At 51.6% G+C, this 18,948-nt stretch overlaps 1 protein-coding gene across 2 annotated transcripts in view; it reads right to left on the reverse strand.

Annotated features, from left to right (window-relative positions):
* Positions 1 to 17,190: 17,190 nt before the first annotated feature.
* Positions 17,191 to 18,948, reverse strand: part of SNX29 (sorting nexin 29) — a 581,450-nt gene continuing 579,692 nt past the window's right edge. For both annotated transcript variants that reach the window (XM_090279147.1, XM_090279146.1), the window contains one exon: positions 17,191 to 18,438. In XM_090279147.1, the coding sequence (XP_090135273.1) occupies positions 18,309 to 18,438 (130 nt within the window). In that variant the 3' untranslated portion in view covers positions 17,191 to 18,308. The remainder of the gene's footprint in view (positions 18,439 to 18,948) is intronic.

Below are 18,948 nucleotides of genomic sequence, written 5' to 3' on the forward strand. Positions count from 1 at the left end.
CATTATTTGGTCCACTGGGATAAGTCAGCAGTAAAAGAGGATACATTCTCGACATACACAGCACCATGGATGAGTCTCAGAGATTATGCTGAGCAAAAGAAGCCAGATTCAATGAGGGTGTACACTGTATGATTTGATTTATGATGCCCAGGAATAGGCGAACTCATCTATGTGACCGTGATCAGAAAGTGGGTACTTGGTAGGTCACGTGTGTGTGGGAATTAACAGGAAAGGGGAAGGAAGGGGCTTTCTGGGAAGAAGGAGATATCCTCTCTTTTTCTGTTAGGTGGTTATACTAGTGCACATCACACGCACACAGCATATGCACACGTACGTCTATTGTATTTATATATCATTTATAAATATACACATACGTACACATATACTTGTGTGTGTGTACGAGGGAGAGAATGGAGACCAGCTGGCAGGGTGTTGGGAGGCCCCAGGTGAGGGCTGATGGTCACCTGGAAGAATGGTGGCAGAGTAGATGGTTTTGTTTAGTGTATTAGTTTCTTCCTGGAGTTGCTACACAAAATTACCACAAACTTGGTGTGTGGGGGACCGGTGGTCAGGGCACGCGGCATGCTGGGAAAGCCAGCCCGAGGGATGCGTGAAGGGAATAGAGTGCACAAGGGGGAGCAAACCAGGGCAGGTGAGGGCTTGGCGCGCGGGAGTCCTGGGAAGATCAGAAAGAGGGGTGCAAGGGGAGGGAGGGAGAGAGTGTGCAAGGCGTATGTGGAAAAGAAGGCCTGGGCCAGGGCATGGGCACTGAGAGCAGGAGGGATGGGGGTGGGGCACAAAACAAATGTGGAGCCATCGGTCCATCTAGGAACACTGACTGACTCAGTGGCCCCAGAGTGCAAACACTGGCTCTGATGGTCCCAGGCTTGGATGCCAGTCCTGGCCTCAGCCCTTGCCAATGGGGTGGCCGTGGGCAAGTGCCCTGCCCTGTTGGTTTCAGGGATCCTGCCCACAGGGACGTGGAAGGAGCTGGAGATCAGGAATGTGAAGCACACAGCCTGTGCCTGGCATGGGGTGGCTGCTCCATGAAGGCAGCTGTGTGGAGGGTACTTGTCACTGGGCACTGAAGTCCTGATCGCAGTGGCTGCTGACCTTGAAACTTTGATGACAGACTCTGGTCCCTCCATCACAATTAAATGGTGACATTTCCCCTCCATTCCTGCCAATGTCTTGGGGATCTTCTGGCATTGACCTTGATGCTCCTGTTCCAGCTCAGTTCCACACAGCACATGACCCTCACCCTCCCTTCCTCCTATCTGTCCTTCCATCCAGTCTACCCAAGGAATATCTATTGGATGTCTGCTCTTGGCCAGGTGACTTTAACATGGCTGCTGACCTTGGCAATCTCCAGCTTGCCATTGGCATCCGCTCACTTGTGGGCTCCTCCATGTCTGGCCGCCCAAGGTCAGGTCGCCATGGGCACCTTCCCCCACTGCAGGTGGGCATCGGGTAGAAAGTGGAGGTGTTGTCTGTGACCACACCTGGAAGGAGGCTTCACTCCAGAACCTTGTGATGACAGTACAAGGATGCCTTGGGAACCTCTGAACCCACATCGTGGCACGTGAGACCTCGTGGTCAGACTACCTGGGAGCAGACTGCGAGCTCCATCCCTCACAGTTTCACCTTTCTGGGCTTGACTTGGCTTTTGTGAAGCAGGGAGCATGAGGTTTCCTGCCACGCGGGGCTGCTGTGAGGATTAAATGGGATGCTGCAAAGACAGCACCTGCACTGTGCCTGACCCGGAGCAGGTGCCCACTGCACAGGAAGTTTAGAGCTGGGGTACAGGGGAATTTGGAATCGGAAGACGAGGGCTGGGATCCCTAATAACCGCCCCCTCCCTTGCTAGCTGTATGATCTTGGACAAGGTGCTTAAACCATGACCTCCATGTGTTCACCTGCAAAATGGGGACCGTTGTTCCCACCTCAGCTGTTTGTTAGAGGGTGAGATGAAACGATCCACACATAGTGCTAAGAAGGGTGTTTAATGCATAGCTAGTCTCAAACCTACCGCAGTTATTGAAGTGAGCTAGATGAAAGCCAAGAACTTTTGAAACTTCAGAGGTGGCAAAACTGGGAGGAAAAGAATGATTTCAAGTCTGCAGACAGACTCATTTCTTGCTGAGTATTTTTCTCCTGCAGGTTGTGTGCAGTCTGCTCCCTCTGCCCGAGCACCGTGCCTTTCATTGTTTAGACCAGTTCCTACTTCCCCCTTGCGCAGTGGCTTAAATCTTGCTCCCTCAGAGTGTTCTCCTGTCCTGCCAGCTGCACATGAGCCCTGCCTCAAATCACAGCTCCAGTCCCAGCCCCGGGGACCCCCACCCAGGAGCACGGCCTGCAGGCATCAAGGCAGCACTTGGCTTTGGGCTGCTTTTCATCCCAGTTCAGAGCTTTCTGATAAATGGGGCTGGGAGGGGGCAACTCTGATTTAGACCAAATAGGCCTCCTTCCCACACCCTCACCCCCAGGTCAGGCCCCTCGTGTCTGGCAACCGACTGGCCCCGCGCCTGAAGGGTCTGGGGTGAGGAATGGAAACACATGAGGCCTTAATATATGAACTACCTGGGAACGTGCTGGGCTGGAACACTTGCCCCTGGGGAGAGGGAGGGGAGCTGGGAGCCCTTCTACCCAGCGGCCTGGGACATCCTTGGGGTCCCTGAGGCCCATGGTCTTGGGCTCTGCAGCAGTGCCACTGTGCGTTTTATCTCCCCACACCTCGGTTTGCTCATCTGTGAGACGGGCCTAGTGATAGCACCTGCCCCCTGGGGGTGTGGGGAGAGAGGGGGTTACTTATGCAAAGGACCCTGCACAGGCACAGATCTCACAGCCACTGGCTGAGCGTTAGCTCCTAACGCTTCCGCTTCCGTCGCCGCTGCTGCCACCTCTGCTGCCCAGGTTCTCCAGTGTGGCCCCCGGTCTGCAGAAGGGGCTGCAGCTGGGAGCTCGGTAGAAATGCATATTCTTGGGTCTCCAGCCTCCTGCCCCCCGGGAGCAGAAGCTCTGGGAGTGTGCCTGGCAATCTGGGTTTTAATAACCCCTCAAGTATACCAACTGGGGTCTTGCGATGGGCCGGGGGTGATCCTGAGATGGGGGTCCTGAGGTGGAGTGGTGAGTTGTTGAGCATCGCTCACGGTGGACCAGGGGCTGAGGGAAGACACCGTCAGGACTTAAGCCCAGGGCTGTCAGCCTCTGGTGGTACATCCATCCCCCACAGTGACAGGGACAATAGGAATGTTCCTGGGCCAGGAGGTGGCCTCTCTGAACCACAGGTCCCCCAGTGTCCCAGGTGATAGTCTGTCCGGCCACTACGAGGGATTTACACATACAAAAACCACTGCAAATAAAACTTGCATGGGCACCATCCTTGGCTCTTCGCCAGAACTCTGTGCGCACAGAAGGACAAAGAGCACAGGGGGACGAGTGCTGTGCTCAGGAAAGAGCAGAAGGACAGGGAGCAGGCAGAGAGATGACGCAGGAGTCAGGACGGTCGCAGGATGGCAGCGTGAAATAAGAGTAAATTGTTTTTTTTCTGGAAAAGGCACACAGCTGAGCCACTCATTTCCACAACAGCTGAGGGAGCGAGTCGGGAGCAAAGACAAGACTCGGGTATCCCCCGCAGCGGTGCTCCAGGGAAGCCTGCCTTGCAGTGCTGTGCGGCCCCACGCGTGGTCCGCACCTCTCTGGGCCTCGTTTCCTCCGGAGGTTGCTGTGAGGAGAAAATACTGGCTAGGGGCTTAGCCAGTGCCTGGCACACAGCCGCCTCAGTAAATGAGAGTAATCGCCTTCACTGGCGGTATAGGACGCCCCAGGCTCCTGCCTGCCACTGCGGGACACTTTCATGGCGCAGCCCGGTTTCCACTCCCGTGGGGCAGGAAGGGCCCTCTGTCATTGAGCTCCTGTCACTCGCACTCTGTCACTGTCCTCTTGTTTGGTTCTCCTACCAACCCTGTGAGGTGAGTGATACTGTTCCCACCTGACAGGTAAACAGGCCACACAGAACGGGGGGCACCTGCTTGAGTCTTCTTCCTCGTGGTTCTAGAATCTTTGTTGACCCTCGTGAGGGATTTTTGGTTTGCAAGTTGCTTCTCTTCCCCAAACCTCACTTTCCCTGTCAGTGAAATGGGTTGATCAGAATCCCTCCCTCATGGGATTGTGAGGATTGTAAGTCAGACAAGTCAGAGAGGAAGAGGTTTACTCGTGTGGTCACTGGACATGATGCTTTTGGTTCCCGGGGCATGTTGAGAGCGCCGGGGTCACAGCGGAGGGAGTGAGAAGCCAGGAGCTCACAGTGTGTGCAGCCTGGGGAGAGAGAGAACACGGGAATGATACACGGTATGAATAGCAGAACACCTGTGCTAGCAGGTGCTGGGCGCACCAGAAACACTCTAGAGGCCGGTGTCCTAAGCGTTTTACACGTTTTCCTCATTTAATACTCAAAAGGAAGTGTGCTGTGATCCTCATTTCACAGATGGGGACACTAAAACCCAGAGAGGCTGAGGCACATCCAAGGTCACACAGTCAGGAGGTGGCAGAGCTGGGATTCAAGCCTGGGCAGGAGGCTCTGTTGCATGCCTGTCACGGCCTCACAGCACTCGATGCCTTTTCATCAGTAGGCACGCAGGGCTTCCATTCTTTATTCACCCAGTATTTCTGGATCTGATCATGACATTGGTGGGAGCAAACCTGGGAGACTGGAATGGCCGACTGTGTCATCCAAGAGGGAAACCCAGTCCCTGTGGCAGGCTGGCCTCTTCATGGTGGAGCCGGCCCAGCCTCACCTTGCTCAGCGGCCCCTTGACCCTGCACACACCTGTTCCCTTCGGCATGGGCTGTTAGACTGTCTTAGACGTCATTTGGGCCACCCCCACCTGGAATGGCAATCCTCCGGCAGTCTTCTGGATAGAGAGATGGTGGCTCAGCCTCTATTTGACTACGTTGACGGCTTCCACAGAGCCATCACCCAGTTCCGTTGTAAATGTCTCCATTGTACTGACAAACTCTTGGGCAACCTTTGAAGTCCAAACTTCAAAGTGACAGAAAGCCCTATGGGACATAGGATAGAAAAGATCATACATTGATGGACTTTCAACTTTTATCCACTATTTTAAAAATTTAATCTTTATGGTATATTTTTCCATTACCATTTAGTCCCCTTATACCCCCTCCCCCAGCAGTCACCACATGGTTGTCCATGTCCACGAGTTGCTCAGTTGTTCCTTGTAGCTCAGTCCCTCCTTCCACTGTTGCTTTAATGCCCTTTAGTGAGAAGAGCCACATGTGGAGTGTGCCCAGCCTGAGTCTGCCTCCCCACAGGGACACACAGAAGCCACAGTCACTGGGAAAGCTGCTTCACTCCTCTGGGCTTCAATCATCTCTTCTTTGAAATCAGGGTGACAGTTATTTCAGTTGTGATAAAATACACATAACATTAACTTTACACTCAACCGATTTTAGGTGTGCAGTTCAGGGGCGCTGAGCACATTCAGAACACTGTTATGGAACCATCGCCACCATCCCCTCCAGAACTTCTTTCACCCTGTGACACTGAAACTCTGTCCCCATTAAATGCTCACTCCCTATTGTCCCCTCCCCTAAGCCCCTGGCAACCCCCCTTCCGCTCTCAGTCTCTATGGGTTTGACTCTAGGTGCCTCATGTAAGTGGAATCATACAGTGTTTGTCCATTTGGGACTGACTTATTTCACTTAACATAATGTCCTCAAAATGCACGTGCCAGCATTTCCTTCCTTTTCAAGGCTGAGTAATATTCCATTATATGGATAGACCAGATTTTATTTATCCATCCATTAGAATGACATGTTTTTTTTTTTTCAGATTTAATGTGTTTTATTGATTAAAATATTACATTTGTGCCAATTTCCCTTCCCTCTGCTCCCCTCCACCCGGTGGCCCCTCTCCCTCCAGTTGTCCCCCCCTTTTAGATTATGTCTATTAGTTATGCATACAGTTCCTCCCAACCTCTCTCCGTCTATTCCATTCCCTCCTACCATGATCCCCAATTCCTATATCATCTCCCTCCCTCTCCCCACTCCCCCTCCCTGTTGACCTCCCCCCAATATGCTTCCCGTACCCATAGTTCCTTTTCCACTCTCGTTGCCTGTTTAGTTTGCCTTTGTTTCATCTCCCTAGCTTCTGTTTTTTAAACCAGTCCCTTTAACATCTCATATAACAGTGGTTTGGATCTAATGAACTCTTTCAGTTTTATTTTGTCCTGGAAACACTTTCTCTGTCCTTCTATTCTGAATGACAATTTCGCTGGATAGAGTATTCGTGGTTGTAGGTTTTGGATTTTCATTACTTTGAATATTTCTTGCCAGTCCCTTCTTGCCTGTAGGGTCTCTCTTGAGAAGTCAGCTGATAGTCTAATTGGGACCCCTTTGTACATAATTCTTTTCTTCTCTCTTGCTGCTTTTAAGATTCTCTCTTTATCTTTAATTTTTGACATTTTGATTATAATGTGTCTTGGAGTGGTTCTCCCTGGGTCCACTCTCTTGGGAACTCTCCTTGCTTCCTGGACCTGCAAGTCTATTCCCTTCCCCAAGTCTGGGAAGTTCTCCTTTATTATATTTTCACTCAATTTTTCAAGTTCTAGTTCATCTTCCTCGCTCTCTGGCAAACCAATGATTCTTATGTTGGGCCTTTTATAGCTGTCCCAGAGGTTTCTGATCCTCTCATCGTTGCTTCCCATTTCCTCTCTCTGCATTGGTTGACTGCTTGTTCCTTCTCCATATTCCAGTTTGTTGAAATGAACTCTGGATTTTTTTTCCTCACCATCTGTCTCGTATGTGGTTTTGTTCCTTTCGTTATGAATGTTTTTCGCTTCTTTCTCATCTTTTTCCTGCTCTTTTGTGAATTCTGTAAGCCACCTGATAACAATGGCCCAGAACTGAGCCTCTGACAGGTTTCTTATCTGTTCATCTGTCAGGTTCTCTATCTGTTGCCTGGTGAGCTGTGCCACCGGGATTTCTATAGTTGTCTGCCTCATTTTGACAGATGCGTTTTGTTTTCTTGGGCCGGCTGTAGGGGGCAGTGCCTGTGTACTCGTCACAATTCAGTGACTGGCGCCTGTCTGCGACCTATTTCGCAGCCCTGTGGTGCTTTCTTTGGGGGCGGGGGTCCAAGATGGATTCACACAGTTATTCAGCTAGGAGACCGGGATCCGTCCTCCCGCCCCCCTGGGCCTCACTGTTCAAGGCGATGCGGTGGCTGCTTTCCCCAGCGTTGGGGTCGCGCACTGCCAGGGGCTTGACTGCAGCCGGGGTTGTTCTCCCCGGCGCTGTCCCAGGTGCGACCGCAAACAGCACTGCCCTCTTTAACTCTTACCTGCCCAAATGGCACCGCTGGTTTATAACTTCATATGTTGGGCTTCCGTGTAGTTTTATTTTCTGGAATTTCTAGTTATCCTTTGTTTTGAAGTAGTTGTATTCCTCTCTAGTTGTAGAGGGAGACCTAGCGTGTCCGTCTAAGCCTCCATCTTGGCCGGAAGTAGAATGACATGTTTTGAGGACAAGAGGCCGTGTCCTGTTCTTGCTCCTCTGTCCTTTAGCATAGCCCCAAGATGTCATAAATTGTTTAGGTGTCCTCAGCATCATCAAAGAAGGAGATGCGTGTACTTAAGTAGTTCTACTTATCTGAGGGTATCAAATGACTGCCGGTCCTGGCAGCCTATCTTCTGCTTCGAGGTCACTGGATGCCCAGGCCAGCCTGGGGTTGGTGTTGTTCAGAAGATGCATTTGCTCTCTGGCCTTTTCCAGCTTCTACAGCCATTTACATTCCTTGGCCCATGGCCCCTGCCCCTCACCATGTTCAAAGCAAGTAGTGTAGCATCTTCAAACCTCTCTCTCTCTCTGCTCCCACCATCACATCTCCTGTCTCTCTAAGGACCCCTAGAGTTACATTGGGATCACCTGGATGACCTGAGATAATCTCATCATCCGGCAGCCCTTCGCTTACTCACAGCTTCCAAGTCCCTCTTACCACCTGCAAAGCTTCCTGGGCTGCTGTGACAGATAACTACACATGGGGTGACTTAAAACAACAGAAATTTATTCTCTCACAGTTCAGGGGCCAGAAGTCCAAAAGCAAGGGGTCAGCAGGGCTGATACCTGCCGGGGCTCTGGGATAGTCTGCCGTTGCCTCCCTCCCGCTGTCTGGCAGCCGGCAGTCCTGGCGCTCCTTGCCTTGCAGCTGTGTCCCTCCCATCTCTGCCTCCACCTTCACGCTGCCATCTTTCCTCTGTGTGTACTTCTGTTGTCCAAATTTTCCTCTTTTAAGGACACTGCTATTGCATTAGGGCCCTCACTCACCCAGCACGGCCTCATCTTAAACTGGTAACATCTACAAAGACCCTCTTCCCAGTCAGGCCACACTCATGGGTTCTGTGTAGAAATGAGTTTGGAGGAGACTGTTCAACCCGCTGCAGATATAAGATAGCACAGTCACTCAGTGCAGGGATGAGGTGTGGATGTTTGGGGGCCATGGATTAATTGGTAATAGATGGGGTTGTGCGGGTGTGCTGGTGACCTCAGGGTGCCCCATGCGCCAGGGCTCAGGAGGCCCAGAGTGACACACTGTCATGCCCTCATTACCAGTTAGTCAGTGGACTGGATACAAGGTCCTCAGAAGCCAACCTCCGAGGCCTTTCCCCTGATTATCCGGTGGGCTGCAAGGCTGCCCCCAAGACAGGTTTCCATGACAACCTCCAAAGGCCTATGATGATCATTACTGCACATTGTCCCCACAGAGCCAGCTGGGGTTGAGGGGCATGGAATATTCCATGAGGAGAAACTGAGCCTTCAGGGTAATCCCGCCGTGTCTGTTCACCCAGCTGACGAGGGGACAGGAGCGGCCCAGCTGTACCCACCCCAGGATCCCAGCTCCAAACCACAGATGAACAAATCTGGCCTGCTCAGTTTTTGCAGCCTTACCCTAACTTAGTGTGCATCTGCTGAGTGTGAGAGACCGTGAGGTTAATGACAATGACTAGTCTGTCATGAAAGTCCTCACGGGCCAGGTGCTTTGCAGACCCAGCAGACCAGAGCCCAGGTGTCCCATTATATTCTAACATGAAAATTGGAGCCTTAAGCCCTACAGCTAGTAAGTCGCAGAGTTCAGATTTGAACTTGAGTTCTTGCGATTTCAAAACACTTGCTTTCTTTTATTTTCAATTTTTTTTTACGATGGTAAAATACATATAACATAAAATTTACCATCTTAACCATTTTTAAGAGTGAAGTTTAGTGGTATTAAATAATTCATTATGCTGTACAACCTCCACCACCATCCACCTCCGTAACTTTCATTTTGTAAAACTGAAAATCCATAGCCACTAAATAGGAACTGCACGTTCCTTCTCCCCGCACCCGCCCTTGGCACCACCATCCTGCTTTCTGTCTAAATGACTGATGACGCGCCATGTCTCACGTAAGTCTCTTCTGTGTTTATCTTACTTCCTTAGTGTAATGTCATCGGGGTTCATCCACGTTGTAGCACATGCCAGAATTTCCTTCCTTTTTAAGGCTGAATAATGCCCATTGTATGGAGAGACCACATTTTGCTAACCCGTTCATCTGTCAGTGAATTCTTGGGTTGCTTCCATGTTTTAGCTCTTGCAAAAAAAATATTGCTGTGAACATGGGTGTACAAATATCTCTTTGAGACCCTGCTTTTAATTCTTTTAAGTATATATGCAGAAGTGGAATGACTGGGTCATGTGGTAATTATATGTTTAATTTTTAGAGGAACCACCATACTGGCATTTTGTTTGTTTTCAATTGCAATTGATATAAAATATATTAGTTTCAGGTATAAAGCACAGTGATTAGACATTTATATAGCTTACAAAGTGATCACCCCAGCTAAGTCTCCTGACCATCTGACACCACACATACTTATTACAATGTTACTGACTATATTCCCTCTGCTGTACTTTATGTTCCCATGACTAGCTTTATAACTGGCAATTTATACTTAATCCTTTCCCTTTTTATTGTCCATTTCCCCAATCCCCTCCCATCTGGCAACCATCAGTTTATTCCCTGTATCTATTAGTTTGTTTCTGTTTTGTTCGTTCATTTATTTTGTTTTTGGATTCCACATAAAAGTGAAATAATATGGAATTTATCTTCCTCTGTCTGACTTATTTCACTCAGCACAACACCCTCTCGGTCCCTCCATGTTGCCACAGAAGGCACGATGTCACTCCTTTTCATGGCTCAGTCATACGTCCATATGCACCACTTCTTCATCCGCTCATCTATTGACGGACATTGTTTCCTCTGTGATTACCGTGAGGATGACACTTAACATCCTAAAGTCGTGTGGATGATAATTTGAATTTATATCAGCCTAACTTCGGTGACAAGACACTGTTCTTTTCCAGCTCTGTCCTCACTCCTTCCAGTTGTTGATGCTGTAGACATGTTTGTATGTCATCTGTGCCAAAACACAAACTAGTAACTCTTTTAACTGCATTGACCTCTTCAGTTATGCAGTTGGGTTTGAGTAGGGCTGGGTTTTCAGCAAGCAGCTGTGAGAGAGGGACAGGGAATCTGGGAGGCCTGGAGGGAGCAACGGCCATCCTGGCCCCGAGAACCAGTGCAGGGATGTGTAAGGACGACAGAGTTTTGTTTGTTTTTAAATGACAATTAAGGTCTTGAAGAATTTGAAGCGTTGTTGCTGTCCCCACAGAGCTGTGTTGAGAGGATAGAGTGGAAAATCTGAAGGCAGAAGCCCAAGCTGTGCAGTCATTACTGCCCTAGTCAGGAAGAGGACCAGGTGGCGCAAAGGAAAAGCCTATGGGGGGGGGGGGCGGTGGGCAAAGGTCAGAGAAGTGAGCCTGGAGGGAGGAGACCAGTGTGCGTGGTGCTGACCCTCAGAGTGCGGGGCGCTGACCTCGGAGTGCGGGGCGCTGACCCTCGGAGTGCTGGGCGCTGACCCTCGGAGTGCAGGGCGCTGACCCTCGGAGTGCGGGGCGCTGACCCTCGGAGTGCGGGGCGCTGACCCTCGGAGTGCTGGGCGCTGACCCTTGGAGTGCAGGGCGCTGACCCTCGGAGTGCGGGGCGCTGACCTCGGAATGCGGGGCGCTGACCTCGGAGTGTGGGGCGCTGACCCTCGGAGTGCAGGGTGCTGACCCTCAGAGTGCGGGGCGCTGACCCTTGGTGAGTGAGGAGAAGCAGCTCCCAGGTCCATAGATGAAGCCAAGAGTAGGTGTAGAGGGTTTTACAGGCAGATGGTATGAGCTTCAAAGGAACTGATGTTTTTGAGGAGGCAGTGGTTTAAAATAGGGAAACTGAGAGGTAGGAATATGGATTAAGGGAGGGAAAAAAAAGAGCCTCTACTTGGGAGAGCTCAAGGGAATCCTGTCCTTGGGGCACTAAGAGGCTTCACTGAGAAGTTGGGGGTGTCAGGAGGGAAGCAGAAGAGGGAGACTGGGACCGACCACAGAGCAGCCGAGATGACCCAGGCTGAGCACAGCAGCAGCAGTGCCTTCGGTTTCTCCTCTGAGCCAGGGGACCGCAGGCCAGCACTCAGTCTGTGCTTAGTTTTCTCATCTGTTTGAATACAGAGTATAGCACCTACTTTGCTGGGGCGGTGCAAGGATTAGGTAAAGAGGCGTGGCCTCCCTGCAGCGCTGGGCGCAGCGGCCTAAGGTGACACCTTTCGTGGGGCCCTGGTCAGAACTCACCCAGGAATTGTGCTGAGTTACATGTACAGACTTCATGCCCGGGCTCTTATTCTGAGGCTCTGTTTCTTCTCCTCAGTCACCATAATTAGGTTAAAAAGGTAAAGTCCCTTGCTAGCTCTTATGGATTTTTAACCCAAGGTCATTGGAGGTGTGGGGACAGCGTAGCATTTCTTTCTCATTCCACAGGTCATGGCTTAAAGGTCAAGTCACTTCCGCCAACGTAACCGTTGGCCTGGCCCCACAGTTCTTAACTGGGGACCATGCTCATTCAGGCGACATGTGGCCATATCCTGGAGACATTTCTGGCTGTCACGACGGTAAGGATTCTGCTGGCATCGGTGGGCGGAGGCCAGCAATGCTGTGAACACCCTTCAGCACACAGAACAGCCCCAGCAGCTGTCCGGCCCCACCTGGTGCCAGTGGTGCCGAGAGAGGAGCCCCGGCCTGGAACCTCTGCAGCAGCTCCTCTTTTTCCAAGTCCTGCTGCTTGAGTTCTTCGTGGAGCTCACTGCAGTCTGTAATTATCTGGGTGGCTAACTCTTCTGAGGAAAATGTTTTTATTGTCCTGGGTGTCAGTCCAAGACAGCAGGGCTTTTCCTGTCTGGTTCACTGCCAAATGCCCAGCGCCTGGTCCGATGACGGGTGTCCAGTAGGTGCACAGTAATGATGTTTTTGAGCAAATGCATAGGGGCCTGTCATGAGTGCTCTGTCTCTCCCACTTACACAGCTCTGCCTAGTGACTCAAAATGGAATTTTGCTCCACTTCAATTCAAATCAGATTGCTATTAGTCCAATCCAACCCTGTTGTCCAGGATATCATGTCCAACGGTGAACGGCCATTATCAAAGTGCTTATAACATGCACACTGAAAATTCACCTACTCTCCACCTGCTGAAAAAGGGCTAAGACAAGACACAGAGACCATAAACTGAGTATTTAATTTATAAAATGTCACCATTTTTATTTTGTCATTGTAAAGAGGTGTGTCTCAACCAGATTGTAACAAAATTACCACAGTTTATTCCAAAAGAAAATTTTAATACAAGAGATTTTAGAAAATTAAACACATTTGTTTAAAAATTCTATCATGTAAACCTTAACATAAGAGGGTAGTTAAGATAATACTACACGTTTCAGAGCAAATCTGCACATATCTAGGCCTCATTTACAGACAGTAGACCAGACTCGGATGTGCTGCCTTCTTACCCCAACAGCCGGATCCCGGGGACCCAGTTGTGGGGACTTCGGCCAGGCTGAGGGCCTCCAACCTGGGATGAACATGGCTCCTGCATTCAAAAGACCCCCTCCTCCGAGAAGTCAGTACCTGATGGGTTAAGTGTTTTACCGAACAGCTATGCCAGGGATGGTGAAGCTAAGGCTGCAGAGGTAAAGACATTCTTTCTAGGATGAATCCTAGGTAATAAAAAATCCTAATTAGCTCCCCAACCCCCTCACTCCTGGAAACACGTGTCCTCCAGGCTCATTTCTGGAGTGGTTAGCAACTCGTTGCAAAGGTGCAGTCTGCCCCCTGGTACCCTTCCATGTCCCCAGACCCAGGTTTTGCAAGGGCATCTCCTGCGTGGTCTATAGATGGGAAAAAGAATCATTGCGGGGAATGAGTGGCCTCTCCCCTTGAAGTTCCCGATGGCTGGAGGCAGCCCTGAGCAGACTTGAGGGGAAGGTGGAAGTCTGGACGGGTCAGCTGTGGTTTTCCAGTTATGATGGGAAAAGTCACGTGCCAGTAACAACTGACCCCCTGGACTCAAAACACTAATGGACCCAGCATGTTCTACTACTGGGATGATCACCCAGGCTACAGGCTCAACCATCTTTTAGAGAAATCAGAACTTTTTTGCCCCAGATAAACTGATTGGGAAGGTCAGAAAGCCCATTCAGTGCGGCCATTAGGACCCAGAGACAGAAATAAGGGCTCTGTGACCGACTGGCTGTGCCTCAGGGCTGAGAAGGTGTGGAATGCAGAGATGAACCAGTGAGCATTTCAGTCACTGGGCTGAGTAGAACAGGGTTTGCTCAGAGCACGGAGCTCATCAGTGCTCCACCCTCATCCCTATTGATCCAGCAGCTGAAGTTTTATTTTAGAGACATAATCAAGACCGCGTGTTACAGAAACATGAAAATGAATTTTTTGGCACAGAAGTCTTAGATAAAATATACAGTGCTACAATTGTGCAAAATTAGCACAGAAGCCAATCTGAACAGCAAATATTTAGTGAAACAATGCACAATATTTAAAAAATAATAGCTCTAAAAGACCTTGCACAGAAGCAGACGCCTGTCTGCCAGAAGGGCCCTCTGTCTGTCGAGGCTCAGCCCGCAGGCCGGGGGACAGTCCAGCATGCGTAGCCTTGTCCTGGGGAAACACCCAGGGTGAGTTGGGATAGTTATTGCCTTTGTGGCTGAAGACTGAGTATGAGGTGCACCTCCTCTCAGGTACCTCTTAGCCAGTCTGATGTTGTGGGCAGATGGGCCCCAGGAGGGTCTTTCTCGGGCAGGTCTGGGGCATGCCCGTCCCCAGGTCTAGGCTGGAAACCAGCCTGTTCTTTGCTGTCAGTTACATGCTATGGTGAGAAGACAGCCTGGGTGCCTCTGGACACGGGCTTGTAGAGAGGAGCCAGGGTGGAGGGCTGTGGGACTGGTGAGAAGCTGCCTGCTGGGACCCCGGAGAACAGGGCATGGCCTCCACGGGAGGGGCCCGCTGGCACCTCTGGGCTGGGCTGGGCTGCCCCCTTGTGAAGGTGAGCAGGTGGCGTGGGAGCCGAGGCCTGTAACCCTGTGACCTGGTCCTCAGGTGGGCAAATAGTCCCATGTGATACCGAGGAAAAGGAGGCCGCTAGCTGGCCCGGCCGCAGCCCTGCTGCTGGGAAATAAGCCACTTTGCGTCTGGTCATCCTGGCTGGGCTGGCAGTCTTCCTTCTCCTGACTCTGGCCCTAAACCTGGGGATTCATTATTGGGCCTCCAGGGCCTGTTGCCTCTTGCATTAGTTGTAGGTGTTATCAATCCTAGAGATGTAAACAGCTTTGATTGCCTCTGTTTTGTTATAGTCACAACATACAACCTGCCACCCTTGTAAAATTTCAGTGGTTTTATCAAAGGACTCATCTTAATAAGCTCTGAGCCGGGGCAGAGCCACGTGCTGTAATTAGACCTCGTCCTCAGGCCCTTGCCCACTCGTCTCACAAGATGGTGTCTTGTCTTACAACTCAAATCAGGTGCCCCTTTTGTAACCAGGAATCCCGTGGACGTGCCTGGCTAGCGGGGGTCAAGTGCAACCTTCATGGACATGAAAGCCAAGCCCTCCTCCAGGGGCCTGACTAGGCAAATGCCAGGCTGTTTTAACTGTGGCTCCATGAGCCCCGCCACTGATTGCTTGTCAGTGACGTGAGCAGTGCGTGCCCGGGAGTGAGAGTCTGTGAGCGGGAGCTGGCTGTGCCGAGCTCCACCGTGGACTGACCTCAGGCCCTGGCCGCGGAGGCTCACCCCGTCGGAGTTGCTCTGGGCTCAGTTACAGCAGCCTTGGACCGCTTTCCTGGGAACTTTGGTTTTCTCTTTTAAGGAGAGGCATCTCTGCCGACCCTGCTCTCCCTGACTATTTCATCTGGGGGATGGAGGAAGCAGCAAACGTAGATGATGACAGAGACAGACCCTAGCGATGTTCTTGCTGGAGCTTCTGGTGAGCCGACAGCTGTCCTTTGGTGAGATGACCTGGGATGGACTCGTGCACCCAATCTAGGTGTGGTCCTCAAGGCCCTCCAGAGAGAGGCAGACCCTTTGTTTTCCCTCTGAACAGAAAGGGCATCCCCTCTCAGCTGCCAATTTTGGAGGCACCGAAAAACCTTCAAGCGGATCAAGGAGAAACTGGTCCTTTCCACAGGCTGTCTCTTCTGCTGACGGGCCCCAGGGGGCCGAGGGGGTATTCGGAGGGAGGGCCACGGCCTGCCTGTCCTCTAGATTGAATCTGGGTTGAAGGGGAGATGAATGTCCTGAAGGGGTGACGTTTAATGCACCAGCTCTCAGCCTGGACCTTGCTGGTCCTGGGTAGTTTGTCTTTTTCCGGAACTAGGGGTCAGGGGTTTTCTGAGCAGCTGAATGGATTAAATCATTGCAGAGCATTCTATGTGATTCCAAAATTAAGGCTTTGAGGAGTTGCGGTAATGTGCATGTCACATGCATATCTAAGCTAAAATCAGAGGGGGTAGTCTGTGCATTAAAGATGATTCCAGGGTTTCTGCAAAGAGGGGGTGCAAAGAGCAAGTAGCTGATGATCCTTTTATAATCCACACTTTGGGAAAGCAGGGCAAGTTTTCCATGAATAATTAAGCTTTTAAAAATGGGGAGGCAGGGTTTCTCCTTTTTAAATACAGGCTGGGTGTGGACTTTTTTTCCCGACTTAGCATCTGTCCTGTCTTGGCTGTGAAGCAGGTTCCTGGGGCGGAGGTTGGAGAAGACAGATGTTTCAGGTCAGGTACCAGGAGGCTGGCCAATCAGAACCCTGGGCTCCAGTCAGGGTATGCCAGGGGTGGGCGGTCCCATTCCATCTCTAACACACACAGCAAGGGGAGATGGCTGGGGCAGGTTCCACTGTCCAGACAGGCGATGCTGGGACAGCCTTACAGCTGGGATCAGAGACTAACCTCACAATGACCGAGGTGGAGAAAACACCACGAGGGCGTCAGGCACGGGGCAGCCTGCGCTCCGGGGCAGTCCTGACGCCGCAGTGGAGGAGACCTGTGCAGAGCAGACAGCTGCAGGGGCCGCGGGGCCCATAGGCTTGCCACTGAAACAGAGGAAGAAAGAAACCGTGCTGCCATCTAGGACACGGTCTCTCAGCGCCTCTCACCCCCACGAGCGGAGAGCAGGGACCCCGGCCACACACTCCTGCTTCCAGCCAGGAGAACGGCAGGCCCTTTGCTCCCCTGGGCACGGCTCGCAGGCTCATGTTCCTCTGCAGGGCTGTGCTGTGCGTACATCATGTCCGCTGTAAAGCTGCCCTGAGTAAGGTTCCTCTGGCTGACAGGCACACGCAGCATAACCTTCGGGTGGGTCTCCCCAGAGCCTGCCTCTGTCTAGGAAACGCTCAGTGCACCCCAGCTCATTCACCACGTCCCAAGCTAATGAGGCAACATGTCCCAGGTAGACAGCGTGGGTAGCCGCCCACTGACCGTCTGTCACACGTTCACGTCATCAAACTCCCCACGCATCTATCTATCTTGCGGTTTAATTTGGTCCCATGTAGACTGCTGCACAATTTCGTATCTAGTTTTTTAATATTTCCTCCAGAAAATGCAAACTCTTCATAATGGCACTCAGCCACTGAGGATGGCTCCTGCCAGGGGGAGAGGCAATTCCATGATTCTGGGTGTAAACACCAGCCGGACAGCTCCTGCCCGGGGAGGGGTCCGGTGTGAGAGGCGGAGGAAGAGCTGGCGGTGATGGCCACGCTCTCATCTTCATCCTGTTCCTGCTTGTCACCAGGGTGGGGAGGTGCGGTGCAGAGGATCAGTCCAGGGGCACACAAGGTCCTGTTCCCACTGCAAGCACATTGGGGGGGCAGAGGGCACACTGTGAACCCATGTCTTCAGGGGATGATCATGATCGTTCAAGGTGGACTCTGTGTCCAAGTTCACAGAGAGCCACGTTGAGGTCCACGGAGCTCCAGAGCTAGTGTGGAAGCCTGGGGGCTTACAGAGCCTTCTGCACAGCTGAGTCTCTCTCAACCTTGACCCTCCTGGCTTGTGAGGCCAAGGCCACTGACTTCTGGACAGTCCAGGGCTCTCCAACATGGGGTCACCAGGTTGCTGTTGATGGTTGGCCTGGATGGGTGAGGTTTCCCCAAACCTGACAAAGGTGCATGTGGATCCAGGGGCCTCAGGTTTCCTACATGGGCTGGTCCTTCCAGAAATCATGCTTCAAGAACCACAGTTCTGCATCACTTCATTGGCTCTTTCACATGAAGGCCACTGCACTGTCTCCCCAGAGGAGAGGTGCCACAGAGCTGCTGCTGGCCGTGGTGGTGATAACCAGGGTGTCTAACGACCACTGGCAGAAAGTAAAAGGGAAAGGAACACCCCACCCGAACTTGGCCATAGGTTGTACCAGGCAATTACATTAAAAAGAAACAAAAAAACACTGTAACAGTCATTCTAATTCCCATGTGGGGAAGAGTTAAGAGGTTGTTTCTGAGTGAATCTTCTGACCAAATGAAATATCAAAGTTGTGCATCTCAACCAGGGGGCTCAAAGCCCAACCTGGCGCCCACCCTCCTGCCAGCCCCTGGGCTAGGGAAGGAAACAGGAGACGCCTGCTGCTCAGGGCAGACCCTGGGAGAGTGGTGCCCATGTGCCTGAGTCTGCCCAGCAAGCAGCCCCCTTGCTCTCTGACCAGCCAGTTTAATCATGGAGTCATGTAACCAGTGGGGAAGGTGTGCTCTCTGGGTTCGCTGGGTGGAGGTGGTTGTCACTCCATGGTGTAAGGGGCCAGCTGCTGTAGCCAGACTGGATGCAGAGTGGCCAGGGTGGAGGCAGCTGGCGCAGCACATAGGGCCTGAGCCTGGGATTCCATCGAGGTCAGAGGTCGCCGCTCTGGGGCTCCACATTGCGCGTCTCCCTGGGGTGACTGCGGGACAGCTTGGGGAAGCGGGAAGCCACTTTGGGCCGGCTGCTCTTGTTCAGTGGTTCTCCAGGAGGGGTGATGTCACTGCAAGACAGAGCAGGGAAGAATCTGATTAAGTCGGGGGTTCCAAATGCAAAGGACCAGGGGACCTGCAGGACAGTCAGAGACAGTTGTTGCCCAGCTCTGACTGGTGAGTGCGACATGGAGAAATCGAAAATTGACATTGTTATGTAAACGTTGTCTTTCAAAAGCTCTCAAGCATAGTTATGGTCCAAGTTAGCTTGTGGGGCCACCAGCTCGACCGTAGTTTAAGGCTATGAAAGAAGCTCCCAGCCACGGCTTTCTTCCCCGACTTCCATTGATCTTTCAGCAGAGGCACACTTCAGGCACAGAAAAGAGGACGCTTTGGAGAACACCGCCTGTAAAGTCATAAAAGAGGCGCAGCACAAACACAGGGTAAGGACTTCCTGTAGAATTTATCCTAAGAGAATAGTCAGGTTGGATACCAACATCTGACTAGAAGGCCGTTCATCACGACATGTGTGGAAGAGCCAAAACAGGGAACAAAATACGAGTCCAGCACGGATGACTGAC

Source organism: Furipterus horrens, unplaced genomic scaffold, assembly GCF_987537825.1.
Source record: "Furipterus horrens unplaced genomic scaffold, mFurHor1.1.pri manual_scaffold_5, whole genome shotgun sequence".
Classification (NCBI taxonomy): domain Eukaryota; kingdom Metazoa; phylum Chordata; class Mammalia; order Chiroptera; family Furipteridae; genus Furipterus; species Furipterus horrens.